Source organism: Oryctolagus cuniculus, chromosome 2, assembly GCF_051225735.1.
Source record: "Oryctolagus cuniculus isolate XC-2025 breed Fujian yellow rabbit chromosome 2, ASM5122573v1, whole genome shotgun sequence".
NCBI lineage: Eukaryota > Metazoa > Chordata > Mammalia > Lagomorpha > Leporidae > Oryctolagus > Oryctolagus cuniculus.
In genome coordinates, this window is record NC_142868.1 from 121457335 (window position 1) to 121471223 (window position 13889).

The window sequence follows — 13889 nt, forward strand, 5'->3', positions numbered from 1 at the left end:
TCTGGAAAGGGTGGATAGGTTTCGGTGAACTTGAGTTAAAAGTAATCAGTCCACAGCTCTGTAAAAATACCTTAAACACTGGAAAATGCAACGCAAAATTCTCTGAGTCCTGGCTGCTCCACTTCAGATTTAACATCCTATTACTGCATCCAGGGAGGCAGCAAATGATGGCTCAAGTACTTGGACCCCTGCCCCCAATTTAGGGGTCCTGGCTTCAGTCTGACCCAGGCCTGGCTGTTGAGGACATTTGGGGAATGAAACAGAGGATGGAAGATTGACTTCTCAGTGTCTGTCACTCTGTCCTTCAAATAGAAAACTTTTTTTTTTTTTATAAAAGACTTATTTACTTTAGAGGCAGAATTACAGAGAGGAGAGACAGAAAGGTCTTCCCTCCACTGGTTCACTCCCCAAATGACTGCAACAGCTGGAGTTGGGCCAATCCAAAGCCAGGAGCTTCTTCCAGGTCTCCCACGTGGGTGCAGGAACCCAACCACTTGGGTTACCTTCTATTATTTTCCCAGACCATTAGCAGAGAGCTGGGTGGGAATGGGGCAGCCGGGACTTGAACTGGCACTGGCTTTACCTGCTACACCATAGTGCTGGCCCCCAAATCACTTAAAAAAAAATTTTATTTATTTATTTGAAAGGCAGAGTTAGAGATAGAAGGAGAGGCAGAGAGAGAGGTCTTCCATTTACTGGCTCACTCCCTAAATGATCACAATGGCCAGAGCTGGGCTAACCTGAAGCTAGGAGCTTCTTCGGGTCTCCCACACAGGTGCAGGGGCCCAAGAACTTGCGCCATCTTCTACTGCTTTCCAAGGCCATAGCAGAGAGCTGGATTGGAAGTGGAGCAGCTGGGACTTGAACCAGCGCCCACATGGGATGCCAGAACTGGAGGCCGCGGTTTTACCTGCTACGCCACAGCACCAGCCCCCAAAATACATAACTCTTAAAAAAAATTCACCTTCATGGTAGGACAATGCATTAAGGTAAAAATCTTAAAGTATGTATACAGATTAAAAATCTTAGAAATCCTCTAAGGCATTTACACAAACTAAATTAAAAGCTAACTACATGGGCCAGCGCCGCAGCTCACTAGGCTAATCCTCCGCCTTGCGGTGCCGGCACCCCGGGTTCTAGTCCCGGTCAGTGTGCCAGATTCTGTCCCAGTTGCCCCTCTTCCAGGCCAGCTCTCTGCTGTGGCCAGGGAGTGCAGTGGAGGATGGCCCAACTGCTTGGGCCCTGTACCCCATGGGAGACCAGGATAAGTACCAGGCTCCTGCCATCGGTTCAGCGCAGTGCGCTGGCCACGGCAGCCATTGGAGGGTGAACCAATGGCAAAAGGAAGACCTTTCTCTCTGTCTCTCTCACTGTCCACTCTGCCTGTCCAAAAACAAAACAAAACACTAACTACAGGGGCCAGCACTGTGGTGCAGGTTAATGCCCTGGCATCCCATAAGGGCACAGGTTTGAGACCCAGCTGCTCTACTTCTGATCCAGCTCCCTGCTATGGCCTGGGAAAGCAGCAGAAGATGGCCCAAGTCCTTGGACCCCTGCATCCGTGTGGGAGACCGGGAAAAAGCTCCTAGCTCCTGGCTTCAGATCGGCGCGGCTCTGGCCATTGTGGCGAACTGGGAAGTGAACCATGGGATGGAAGACTCACTCTCTCTCTCTCTCTCTCTGCCTCTCCTCTCTCTGTTTAACTCTGACTTTCAAATAAATAAATAAATCTAAAAAAAAAAAAAAAAAAAAAACCCACAAAACTAACTACAGACTAGCAGCAGCATTAAACTCTGTCCTGCTATGAATATGTAACCAGCCCTACCAGTGACTAAGTTCATTCTTGTTGGGTGCATGATCAAGATCTAAAGCTAACATAATACCCAAGTCCCAAGTGATTACTTGATGGTTCACAGAATATTAGGGATATCCTTGAAGAACTTTTGTTTCTCTGAAATTCATCCTAGAATTCTTTTCTCAGCAAAACACAAAGTCCTTTCTTTTCTATCACACTTCCTCCTTCCACCCCTAACAAAGGATTTCACCTTGGAGAAGGATTTCTCATTTAAGCACTTAGATCAGAAACCTTTGCTTGGATATTACTAAACCTCCCACTGTTCCTTCTATTTCTTTTTTTTTTTTTCTTTTTTTTTTTCTTTTTTTTTTTTTTTTTTTTTTTTGACAGGCAGAGTGGACAGTGAGAGAGAGAGAGAGAGAGAGACAGAGAGAAAGGTCTTCCTTTGCCATTGGTTCGCCCTCCAATGGCCGCTGCGGCACCGCACTGATCCGAAGGCAGGAGCCAGGTGCTTCTCCTGGTCTCCCATGGGGTGCAGGGCCCAAGCACTTGGGCCATCCTCCACTGCACTCCCTGGCCACAGCAGAGAGCTGGCCTGGAAGAGGGGCAACCGGGACAGAATCCGGTGCTCCGACTGGGATTAGAACCCAGTGTGCCAGCGCTGCAAGGCGGAGGATTAGCCTAGTGAGCCGCGGCGCCAGCCCCCTCTATTTCAAAAACAGTTCCTCCTTCATCTGACTGGCCCATGGCTATCTTCCAAGCTTTGTCCCAGGCCACTCACTCCCCCCCGCACTCTCCTACCTTCTGTGGCTGTCTTCCCAACCTAGCTGCTGCTGCTGCTGCTTTTTTTAAGATTTATTTATTTACTTCAAAGTCAGAGCTACAGAGAGCCGGAGAGCGAGAGAGAGAGGTCTTCCATCCACTGGTTCACTCCCCAAATGGCCGCAATGACCGGATCTGCGCCAATCCGAAGCTAGGAACCAGGAGTTTCCTCCGGGTCTCCCACGTCAGGGCAGGGGCCCAAGGACTTGGGCCATATTCTATTGCTTTCCTAGGCCATAGCAGAGAGCTAGATCAGAAGAGCGGCAGCCAGGACTAGAACCGGCACCCATAAGATACCAGCAGTGCAGGTGGCAGCTTTACCCACTACGCCACAGCGCTGCCCCCCAACCTAGCTTCCATGCAGTCTCTCTGACCCACATCAACTGCCTATACAGGCCACCACTCCTCTTAAGAGATTCTTCCCTTCAAAACCCTCTGTCAACCTTGTACCTGCTTTCAACCTCTGGTTAAACTATACTTTTCTTTCTTTCTTTCTTTTTTTTTTTTTTTTTTTTAGATTTATTTATTTGAAAGGCAGAGTAGCAGAGAGGCAGAGGTAGAGACAGAAAGGTCTTCCATCTGCTGGTTCACTCCCCAGATGGCTGCAAAGGCCAGAGATAGATCTATCTGAAGCCAGGAGCTTCTTCCCCATATCCCATGTGGGTGCAGGGGCCCAAGGACTTCCACTGCTTTACCAGGCCATAGCAGAGAGCTGGATCAGAAGTGGAGCAGCCGGGACTAGAACCAGTGCCCATATGGGATATTGGCACTGCAGGCGGCAGCTTTATCTGCTATTCCACAGCGCCAGCCCAAACTATATTTCTTAGTCATTTTCCTCTCCTGTAAACTAGTAACAATGCCACCTAAGTTATTGCTTCCTCATTTCTATTTTTTTTAAAGATTTATTTACTTCAAAGAGTTACACAGAGAAGATGGGAAGAGAGAGAGAGAGAGAGAGAGGGAGAGAGAGAGAAGAGTCTTCCATCCACTATTCACTCCAAAATTGGCCACAACAGCTGGAGCTTCGCCAACCCAAAGCCAGGAGCCTCTCCCTGCATGTGGATGCCAAGTACTTGGGCCATCCTCCACTGCTTTCCCAGGCCATAGCAGAGAGCTGCATCGGAAGTGGAGCAGCCAGGACTTGAACCAGCGCCCATATGGGATGCCGGCACTGCAGGTGGCAGCTTTACCCACTACACCACAGCGCCGGCCCCTTTTATTATTCTTAAAATTTCCTCTGTCACATTTCTTACCTGTACTTCGGGACAACTCACCTCCAGGCAGAGAATCACCCCCCCACACACACTGTAACACTGCTCCCCTTTCTCCACACTCCCACTGATCCCAGTCTTCCACAGACAACCAACGTGCTCTCTTTCCCTGGACAGCAAACACCTACAGATGTCAGTAGTATTTCAAGGAATCCTCTGCAAACATCGTCAAGTGAAGAAAACTGCTCTTTTCTCACACCCCCTTCACTTCTGTCCTGTTCTCTGTTCTTCCACATCCCTTCCTCACTTTTCAGCTCACAGACATTCAGCATTCTTTCCTTCTGGACACTCTAACAAAAATCTCCCTGGGACAACCTGAGATGAATGAACCAAGACCAAAATAATTTCTTAAGTTATTATGATTAAGCATCTGTAACACTACTCACCCTTGAGGAATTTTCGCTCCGAGATTCGGTGGAGAGTTGGCAGCTTGGGGAGTACTTTGCTGTCGCGGGTCCTTACTAGGTGGAGTTGCTGCAGTACAGCCAAGCAGTATCTCCTTAAAAACTGTGGTGGGGACAGACTGTACAGGACACATACTGGGAGAGGCCTAGAAGACACCAAACCAACAAACAGTAAAAGGAAAGTCCCTCAGTGGGGAATTACCAAGCGTTAACAAAATCAAGATTATGTGCTTTAATACTAAGAAAGCCAAATGCCAAAAACAAACCAAAAGACAGTAAAACAAGTGATAAATCACAAAATTAGGGACTAATTTCTGAAAACTGTCTTCCTATAAAAGATCATAAGCTGGTCTTTCTCAGATCGCTCACTCCCTCTGCCAGGGCAGTGCGGCTGTGTGCGATTACTTTGATAGTACAACACACAGAAGTGCACGTTTAGGTGACAGTCTCGAATGGCAGCGGCTTTACCTGCATTTGTTTTTACATGACTTGACTGCCCAATGCACTTCCTGCGTAGACTGGCAGGAGACCAGACCACATGGGACTCTGGTAGGCAGTGGTGTCCACTGGATACCAATAGAAGCCAACGCAATTAGGGTTGAGGATACAGTTCTGGCTCTTACATGCTCATCAAGTCACAAACGTCACCCCAAGCTGCAAGAAATATCAAGTTATAACAGGCCTGTGGGACAAAGTTGGGGACACATGGATCCCTGCTCTTTTCATATAATTTTGTACTCACAAAATATAAATATTAAACCCACTTACCAGTCTATATCATCCCTAAAAATAAACTTCCCAGCATGGAAAAAGAAGGAAGAGATAAACTCAAGCCAACTAAATAATCCATGGCTGAACTGGATGAAATTAATTTACTCATCTTCACCAGCCTCTTTAAATGTGCCTGAACTTCAAGTCACATACCTTTCGCAATTATTTGTCTATCTATAAAACAACCTTTTACCTTATCACCAAATATAAACTCCAGAAATGCCCCCCAAAAATAATAATTATCAAAGTTTTGGCATAGCTTCAAATCATTTTCAAGTACTAAATTATCAGGTCATCTTCTATACCACTTTAGTCAACTCAATTATGATGACTATTAGCTTAGTATTTGCCAAAATGTGTTTTTGCTTTTTTTTGGGGGGGGGGGGTAGGGGTGGGCGGTTGTTGACTATATCCTTGGGATAGTCAATTTTATCTCTTTGGCTTTAGTTTTCTAACTTCTCCCCCCAACATAACATTAATTTACTATTATCAGCATTAACTAACATTAATATATTAACATTAGCACCCTTATAACAGCAACATTACCATTAATAATTATTTCATACTTGCATTATGAAATATGCCAACAGTATAAGCAATACTGGGCAAGTAAAATTTACTATTAAACAACAGTAACTTTTTAATGATTAAGAGCCCATACAAATCAATCATGATAAAAATATGGAATGCTTCACATATTTGTGCAGGGGCCATGCTAATCTCAGTACTGTTCCAATTTTAGTATACGTACTGCCAAAGTGAGCATTCGATTCTTTAAAAAAGGAAATTAGGAAAGTTCATTTCTAAAATGTCCCTTCTGACTATAATATTTTCTAATACTTTATAAATGATAACGGCTTAGTCAAAGCTCGCTGACACAGCACAGGCATCTCGCACGCTGCCGCCTTTCTCATTTGGAGTTTGTTTAGCGCTGATGCACTACACCTTCCCTTAAATTATTCTCCTGAGGCCGACACACTGAAGAAATCTGGACTGCAAACCTAGGCATACATTTTCACCCTGCACAACACAGCCTCAACACCCATCAAGCTGCTCAAGTCAAAAAATCCTGTGTCTCTCATTTCCCATATCCAATTAACGAACCAATAAATCCTGCATGTATTCCTCAAGTATTTACTCAATCTATGCATTTCTTCCTATACCACCACTAGAGCACACATCTTCTAACTGGCCTGACTTCCTCTCCATTCTTGCTGAAGCCTCTGCTCCCAAGTGAAATTTACCACAGAGAAATCTTTTAAAGTGCACCAGAGGGGCTGTGGCATAGTAGGTAAAGCCGCCACCTGCACCATTAGCATCCCATATGGGTGCCAGTTCAAGTCCCAGCTGCTCTGCTTCTGATCCAGCTCCCTACTAATGCACATGGGAAAGCAGTGGAAGATGGTCCAAGTGCTTGGGCCCCTGCACCCATGTGGGAGAACTGGAAGAAGCTCCTGGTTCCTGGCTTCAGACCAGCCAAACTCCAGCCATTATGTCCAATTGGGGAGTGAACCAGCAGATGGAAGATCTCTCCTTCTCTCTCTTCTTCTCCCTGTATTTCTGCCTTTTAAATAAATAAATAAATCTATCTATCTATCTATCTATCTATCTATCTATCTATCTATCTATCTATCTATCTATCTTTGGGGGGAAAAATAAGTGCCTGCCTGCCCATTCCTTGAAAGCTTCCAATTTTACCATAAGAATAGCAAGGGAGTGGGGATTCCATCTCTCTGAGCTCACAGTGTACTGTAAACAAGCTACCTGATTATAGACCAGGTCTTTTGTCCTTATCTTGTAACTGAATGTCAAGCTGATACATTTTTTTCTTCCCCAAAATTGTGCTTAAAAACCCCAGTACCACCAGCCCCTTCCCTCCATGCCATTCTGGCTGGAGGTCCCTGACTTAAAATAAATCTTGCTTTTAAACCAAAAAAAAAAAAAAAAAAAGTATACAAGATCGCGGCAGCTAGTGCCTGCCACAACCCCGTGCGGTCCAGTCTCCTGCCAATCCCCTCCTCTCCTTTCACTGCTCCGCTTGCCCACAACACAACCCGAGTCCTTTCCTGCCCGAGCACGTGCTAGTCCCTCTGCCTGAACAGTTTGTAATAGCTGGCTGGTCTCACTACCTCACCCTCAAGTCCACTCAACTATCACCCCAGAATCTGATCACTCTTTCCAAAGTTGCGTCCCACAAGCCACCCTCTTATTTGCTGCCATGTTTTTACGTATCTTTTCCACAGAACTTATCACTATGAGAGCACCTTTTACTGTCTCCCCGCAACAGAATCCATATGCCTTAGGAGCAGAGGCCCTGCTCTTGTGTCCACTGTTAGACCTCAGAAAGCCAGACACGTGGCAGATGCTCATAAGACTGGTGGAAGGAATACATGAAAGAGTGAAAGCTGTTCGCACTTAGTATTTTTGAATAGCTATAAACAAGTAAGTCTTCAGAGTTACCTGAAGAGAAGGACAGTAGTAATGGTCACCAAGGCAGGTCAGTGTCTCACATACTAAACAGTCAATACACATTTGTTGGAAGAAACGGAGGGACAGAGGGAAGGTAGGAAGGGTCTTGTTCACAGTGGTGACTCACCACACCAAGGGAAGGATTTAGAGGAGCAACAGCAGCAGCACAAGGCTAAGAGAACTGGGTTTTGGTGCAGGACCCCGACACTTCCTAGCAGATTACTCATGCATGAAATGAGTAGTAGAGCACACTGAATACAGGGACCTGCTTACCGCAGCCTCTGGCACAGAGGGAGACCATTTCAGAGACCTGCTCTCTCAGCACAGAGGAACAGTAACAGTTTTCAGTTACATAACCAGGTATTAGAATTAGCATAACTAAGGGTGCTTTTCCTGTCAAAAACTGACCTGTATCCCTTTACAACTTTGCTAAGAGCGCAACAGGAACAATACTCCTGAGTCCCAAACCCATCTCCACGTGCACACCTCTGCACTGGCTCTGACTCAGCGAAGGGTCAAAGTTTCTTCTTACCTGAAGAGTTTTCCCTGAAGGTCTTCTATACCAGTCATGGCAATAGTTCCTCCCTGCCAGCAGACGGAGATAATATAATTGAGCATACGACAGTATTCTAACAAGGGCACTGCTGCTCGCATTCTCCAGCAGACTCCTTCCCATGAACTAAGCAATGTCATCAACTATAGGAACAGTCTGCTAGGCAGGGAAGACCTTCAAGGAGCCAGACGTCACTGGCAAAGAGGTTTACCTCAGCCAAATATTCACCAAGGCAGCCAAGAGTCTTGCCTACCGAATCTTGTCTTCCGAAGCACACCCTGAAGTAAACCCTGTGCCAGTTCAACAGACCTGAGAAGCGCCACACAGGGAGAACCGCCCCGGATGTGTTGCTGTACTCACCTTTCACTCACACATTTCAAGTAGCTCTTGCTTCCCCCCACTTCCTTTACCTCCGCAGTCCTCAGCCAGGACAGTGTTCCCAAAACTTGCCTGATTGTAAGAATCACCCAGAACAAAAACTAAATGTACTGTTGTGGAAAAATATTCACAAGTAAAGTGAGGAGGCCACGAAAGAGTAGGTCTTTAGCCTTAAAAATCACAGCACAATAGGCCTCCATGACATATGAGATACAGGGGAAAAGTATCCAAAAAACGTGAAGAGTGTCTCAGAGCACTATGATTGCATGCTTCTTTTATTTATTATACTTTTCTAGGCAAACCAAAAACTTTAAAATGAGAATAGCTATAGTAATGAATTCCAAATTCTACTACTTCCAACTTCCTTTAGAATGAGATGTCTAGTACAGAGCTCAAGAGCTGAAACATTTTTAAAACATCAAATTTAGTTCAAGTTACATGCTGAAGTTACCAAAGTGCAGCCTTATTTTTTAATAGCTTCGATTGTGCCCAACAATCAGTTGAATGGTAGATAAATTTATAGAACAGATAGTATGGGCAACACCCTGAGAGAGAAGAGTCATGCTCCCTGCTCCACAAGTCAGGCACAGGGGGTAATTCATATAGTTTTTTTAAAACACATGTTTCATAGGCACCTTCTTAATGGTCATAAACGTACTTGCTCCATCACTGACAAACTCGATACTCTAAAGTGGCACGCCTTTACAGGAGGCCCCCAGGGACCGCAGTCCTGCCCATATCCCAGGCTAACTGCTCTGTTGTCATTCCTCCTCCCTGATCCCCTCACCAACACACCCCTGCCTATTTACACTGACGCTTTCACCATAACAGGCAACCACCGACCCATTTCTCCAAACTGGTCTTTACTACCTCTACCCTTGACTGCTAATCACTTCTCCAGTATCAAAACCTGGCCAGTTATTATCCTACCTGGCCTCTCTCTCAGGTTCTAATACTGTGTATTACTTGGCGGTATTAACTTTAAGATGCAATTATCATTTACTTGGCATCCTGTTTATAGATGATTCTACATTACTTCCCAGAGTCTTCCTACCCCTATTCTCTTCTGAAACAGGAATCCCTTACTCCCGCCAGCTCTGCCCTTTTCTACAGTGGAAAACTACTCAATACCATAAATGACCACTTGACTTGAGCTTACTAAGTCAGAATCAAGACAAAATTGTCATGTTCTACGAAGCAGGCATTCCATTTGTGCTTCCTCAGCCCTAACACCTGATCTTCCACCAAATCCAATTAATGTTGCTTCCTGAATGTTCTCACTGCCTCACTTCAGGTCTGTTTATGGCAGACAAAACCACTAACCTAACTCGCGCCCTTGTTTCCATTCTCACCACCTTCCCTCATCCATCTATGAAGTTCAAGTCGATCTCCTTAATTCAAAGTCCTTGAACACCATGAAGATGCTCTACAAACCCATCCGTAGGAGAAAACTCAACTTCCTTTACACTCACTGTCTCCCCCAACCCCACGCCTCCTGTACTCCAGTCGCAATGCGCTTGGGCAAACGGGGCACATTCTCTCACTCTGAGAGTGTTTGTCCAGGTTATCTCCTGAAGCACCTGCGTAGCTCCTGCTCACAGCAGCTTGTCCCTGGAGCCTGTGAGTCCTCTGCAAGTCTGCCTCCCTCACTGAACTACAGATTCTTCGAAATGAGGACTCTAGGACCAAGAATCCAACACAGAGAATATTCAGTATTTCTGGTTTGTTGGATGGATGTGCTTGAAATTACCTTATGAACTTTAAGGAATAAAATAGAAGGCAGTAACAGTACTTTCCATAATTAACTGTTCATTTTCCTAAACAACCCAAGCCTATACTCCTGGAAGACAGCTTTTAGATGCCTTGATTTACAAAGCTTCTGGTCAAAGTATCCAAGTTCCTGCTGTGTGCAAAAGGCTCAGGAGGGCCGCAGTCACTGCAGATTTGTAGTGCTTTGTGCAGCACAGTGCTTGCTTTGGTTCTTGTGGACACTGCAGTCCAGCCTGCCCTAGATCCTGAACCCTAGATTCATTCTTTCACCCACACGCCTTCCCATTTCTCCTTGCCCTACTCCCCAAGACCTAATGATTCTCTCTCAAATGCTGTCAACAATCTTCATACAATCTTGGTCAATCTTTAAACTCCAACCTGAAGTGGAGTAGTCTAAGAGTGTTTTCGATAATTACCATACAGGAAACTGTACACATGACACAAGTGCACTTAGGTATCTTAGTTGTGTAAGTGATTTGTCCTAATGACTAAAAACACCTTTAGGGGAAATAGGCTTAAGTTTCTTAGTTCAAATCCCAACTATTTCACAACAGAATTAAATCTGGCATTGAACTCATCAGGCATTCATAGAAACCTGTATTTTTCTGAGCAGAAATTAGTAATGAGAAACCAGCCACTTCCTTTGAAAAACCAGTATATTTATCTACTCAATCATAAATGATCAAATTCCCTTATCCTTGAGGAGGTGAGGGTCCTATTTCAACACCCAGCCTCCTGGGAATTATGTAAGAGGAGTCCTCCCCTCTTCTCATGCCAGGCATCCTTCCAACGTGACACATACAACTGAATTTACCTTCCAAAACACCTCCATATGGTGAAACTATCTGACCTATTGAGGATTTCCAGCAAATATAAAAAACATGAAATACTGCTTTACACACAAAAAATTGTGAACCAGAAACTTATATCATCTCCATCTGCTTGAGTATAGAAAGTATGGCCACGATCTGGAACTTGAAACGTGAAGAGACAAAGCAGCGCAGAAGACCTCTACGAAGAATGGTGGCACACTGTCCAGCTAAGGAAAGCTCTACGCAAGTCACAACAATCAATCCAGGTTACCTCAGAGCAAGGCTTGGCCTGTTTAGAAATCAGGCTTCCATTATTCTCCGAAGACTTGCGTTTTACGGCTCCCATTCTTGTAGGATTACCTAAAACATAAAACTAGGTAAGTTGGCTTCTCTGTTTCTCTTAATACGCGAAGGAGGAAAGGGAAAAGAAATGTCTTAATCAATGTATCTTACCACACGCCACAAAGTTGTCATGTACGACTTCAACATGAATCAGTGATGGATCCACAATCTTCAGTGCTGGAACCTTGAAAAGAAAAGAAACTAGAAAACTTAAAATGCTCAGGAATATCAGCATCATTAACATGACAACTGGGCTTCTGGTAAGACAAAGATTACTTATGATTCTTTAAAAACAAATGGGATTATTTTTATTCTGCTCTAGTTTTTTATAACGTTTAGCTCCTAGATCATAAATCCTTTGTATAGTTACCTCATCCTGCCAAAAAGTTAGGAAGTGCAGTGATGATTGTCCTTACCTCCTCACAGCTGACCTGAAGAGTTTTTGATGCTGGGTTTCCATTTATTACGGTTGCTGAAAACCACTGGGTAGAGGGGTCCAAGCTATAAATTTTTACTTCTGAACCAACCAAGTTTTTGTCACCTTAAGAAAGAAAAAATTACTTAGACCAATCTGCATTATCTACCAACAGCACCATCAGCCAGGACAATATTTTTCTAAGTCTTTAAAAAATGCAGTAGGGCCGGCGCCGCGGCTCACTAGGCTAATCCTCCGCCTAGCGGCGCCGCCACACCAGGTTCTAGTCCCGGTCGGGGCGCCGGATTCTGTCCCGGTTGCCCCTCTTCCAGGCCAGCTCTCTGCTGTGGCCAGGGAGTGCAGTGGAGGATGGCCCAGGTGCTTGGGCCCTGCACCCCACGGGAGACCAGGAAAAGCACCTGGCTCCTGGCTCCTGCCATCGGATCAGCGCGGTGCGCCGGCCGTAGCGTGCCGGCCGCGGAGGCCATTGGAGGGTGAACCAACGGCAAAGGAAGACCTTTCTCTCTGTCTCTCTCTCTCACTGTCCACTCTGCCTGTCAAAAAAAAAAAAAAATGCAGTAGACAAATGAAACATTAAACGATTTCTATAAGACATTTCAGCAAAGCTGGGAGAAAACTTCAACTTCCAAAAGCTCTACTTTCTTATGTCTTTTTTTTTTTTTTTTTTTAATTTTTTTGACAGGCAGAGTGGACAGTGAGAGAGAGAGACAGAGAGAAAGGTCTTCCTTTGCCGTTGGTTCACCCTCCAATGGCTGCCGCGGCCTGCGCGCTGCGGCCGGCGCACCGCGCTGATCCGATGGCAGGAGCCAGGAGCCAGGTGCTTTTCCTGGTCTCCCATGGGGTGCAGGGCCCAAGCACCTGGGCCATCCTCCACTGCACTCCCTGGCCACAGCAGAGGGCTGGCCTGGAAGAGGGGCAACCGGGACAGAATCCGGCGCCCCGACCGGGACTAGAACCCGGTGTGCCGGCGCCGCTAGGCGGAGGATTAGCCTAGTGAGCCGCGGCGCCGGCCTCTTATGTCATTTTAAACACAGTAAATTCCCTGTTAAAATAAAGCTTAAAAAATGAGCTTTTTAAACATTTACCTTACAGTTTCATATTTTATGAACTTTTCAAGTTTGAAGTTTTAGAAAATATTAGTTAAATCTTTCAGTCATCTAATTCCATAGGGAAAGCAACAGAAAAACTTTTTTTTTTTTGACAGGCAGAGTGGACAGTGAGAGAGAGAGACAGAGAGAAAGCTCTTCCTTTGCCGTTGGTTCACCCTCCAATGGCCGCCACAGCTGGCGCGCTGTGGCCGGTGCACCGCGCTGATCCGAAGGCGGGAGCCAGGTGCTTCCTCCTGGTCTCCCATGTGGGTGCAGGGCCCAAGGACTTGGGCCATCCTCCACTGCACTCCCGGGCCACAGCAGAGAGCTGGACTGGAAGAGGAGCAACTGGGACAGAATCTGGTGCCCCAAATGGTACTAGAACCCAGGGTGCCAGCACCGCAGGCGGAAGATTAGCCTATTGAGCTGTGGCGCTGGCCGGAAAAACATTTTTAATTTTTAAATATTAGAAATACTTTAAAAATTTTTTTAGAAAAAAATAAAACTTCAGGGAGAAAATATGACAGGACTAAACCCTAGCTTCTTACGAACTAATCAATGTTTAACGCATGAACTTTCTCTATTAGATAATTCACATACCTTGTAAAAGATGGCTCTCATCTAAGTGTTTCACAATCAAAGCTTGAAATTCTTTACTGACATTCTGATTATCCGTAAGGGAAAGTCGAAGACTATTTACATCCTATAAAATGAGAGAGCATTGTATTTTAAGGTAACAAGAACAATTTTTAAAATTTTAGCGGCTATTTCAATCATTTAATCAGATGGGTGAATGGTTAATTAACTGGCCATCTGGTGGCACCAGACCATGGCAATTCTACTGAACTGGACAGACTGAAAAGTTGGAAACCCTCAATCACAGGCATCCCAAGCCAGGACCATGAAAATTACTAAGAATGACTTAAAGCATAATTTTAAACATAACTTTAGCTACGGGAAAATAATAAACTTAGCTAT

At 45.2% G+C, this 13889-nt stretch overlaps 1 protein-coding gene and 1 pseudogene across 6 annotated transcripts in view; both read right to left on the reverse strand.

Moving 5' to 3' along the window:
* Window positions 1–13889, reverse strand: part of KDM3A (lysine demethylase 3A) — a 56819-nt gene that overhangs the window by 27913 nt on the left and 15017 nt on the right. For 4 of the 6 annotated variants that reach the window (XR_016229237.1, XM_008254152.5, XM_089326152.1 and 1 more), the window contains 5 exons: window positions 13512–13614; window positions 11804–11928; window positions 11499–11571; window positions 11317–11405; window positions 4275–4438 (listed from right to left, as the gene is read on the reverse strand). Coding sequence is in view for 4 of the 6 variants with exons in the window: in XM_008254152.5 (XP_008252374.3) it covers window positions 4275–4438; window positions 11317–11405; window positions 11499–11571; window positions 11804–11928; window positions 13512–13614 (554 nt within the window). In the remaining 2 variants the exon portion in view is untranslated. Of the gene's footprint in view, window positions 1–4274; window positions 4439–8064; window positions 8118–11316; window positions 11406–11498; window positions 11572–11803; window positions 11929–13511; window positions 13615–13889 lie in introns of all 6 variants that reach the window. The other 2 variants (XR_016229238.1, XM_089326153.1) reach the window with 1 other exon arrangement.
* Window positions 5739–5829, reverse strand: LOC127490427 (U6 spliceosomal RNA; annotated as a pseudogene).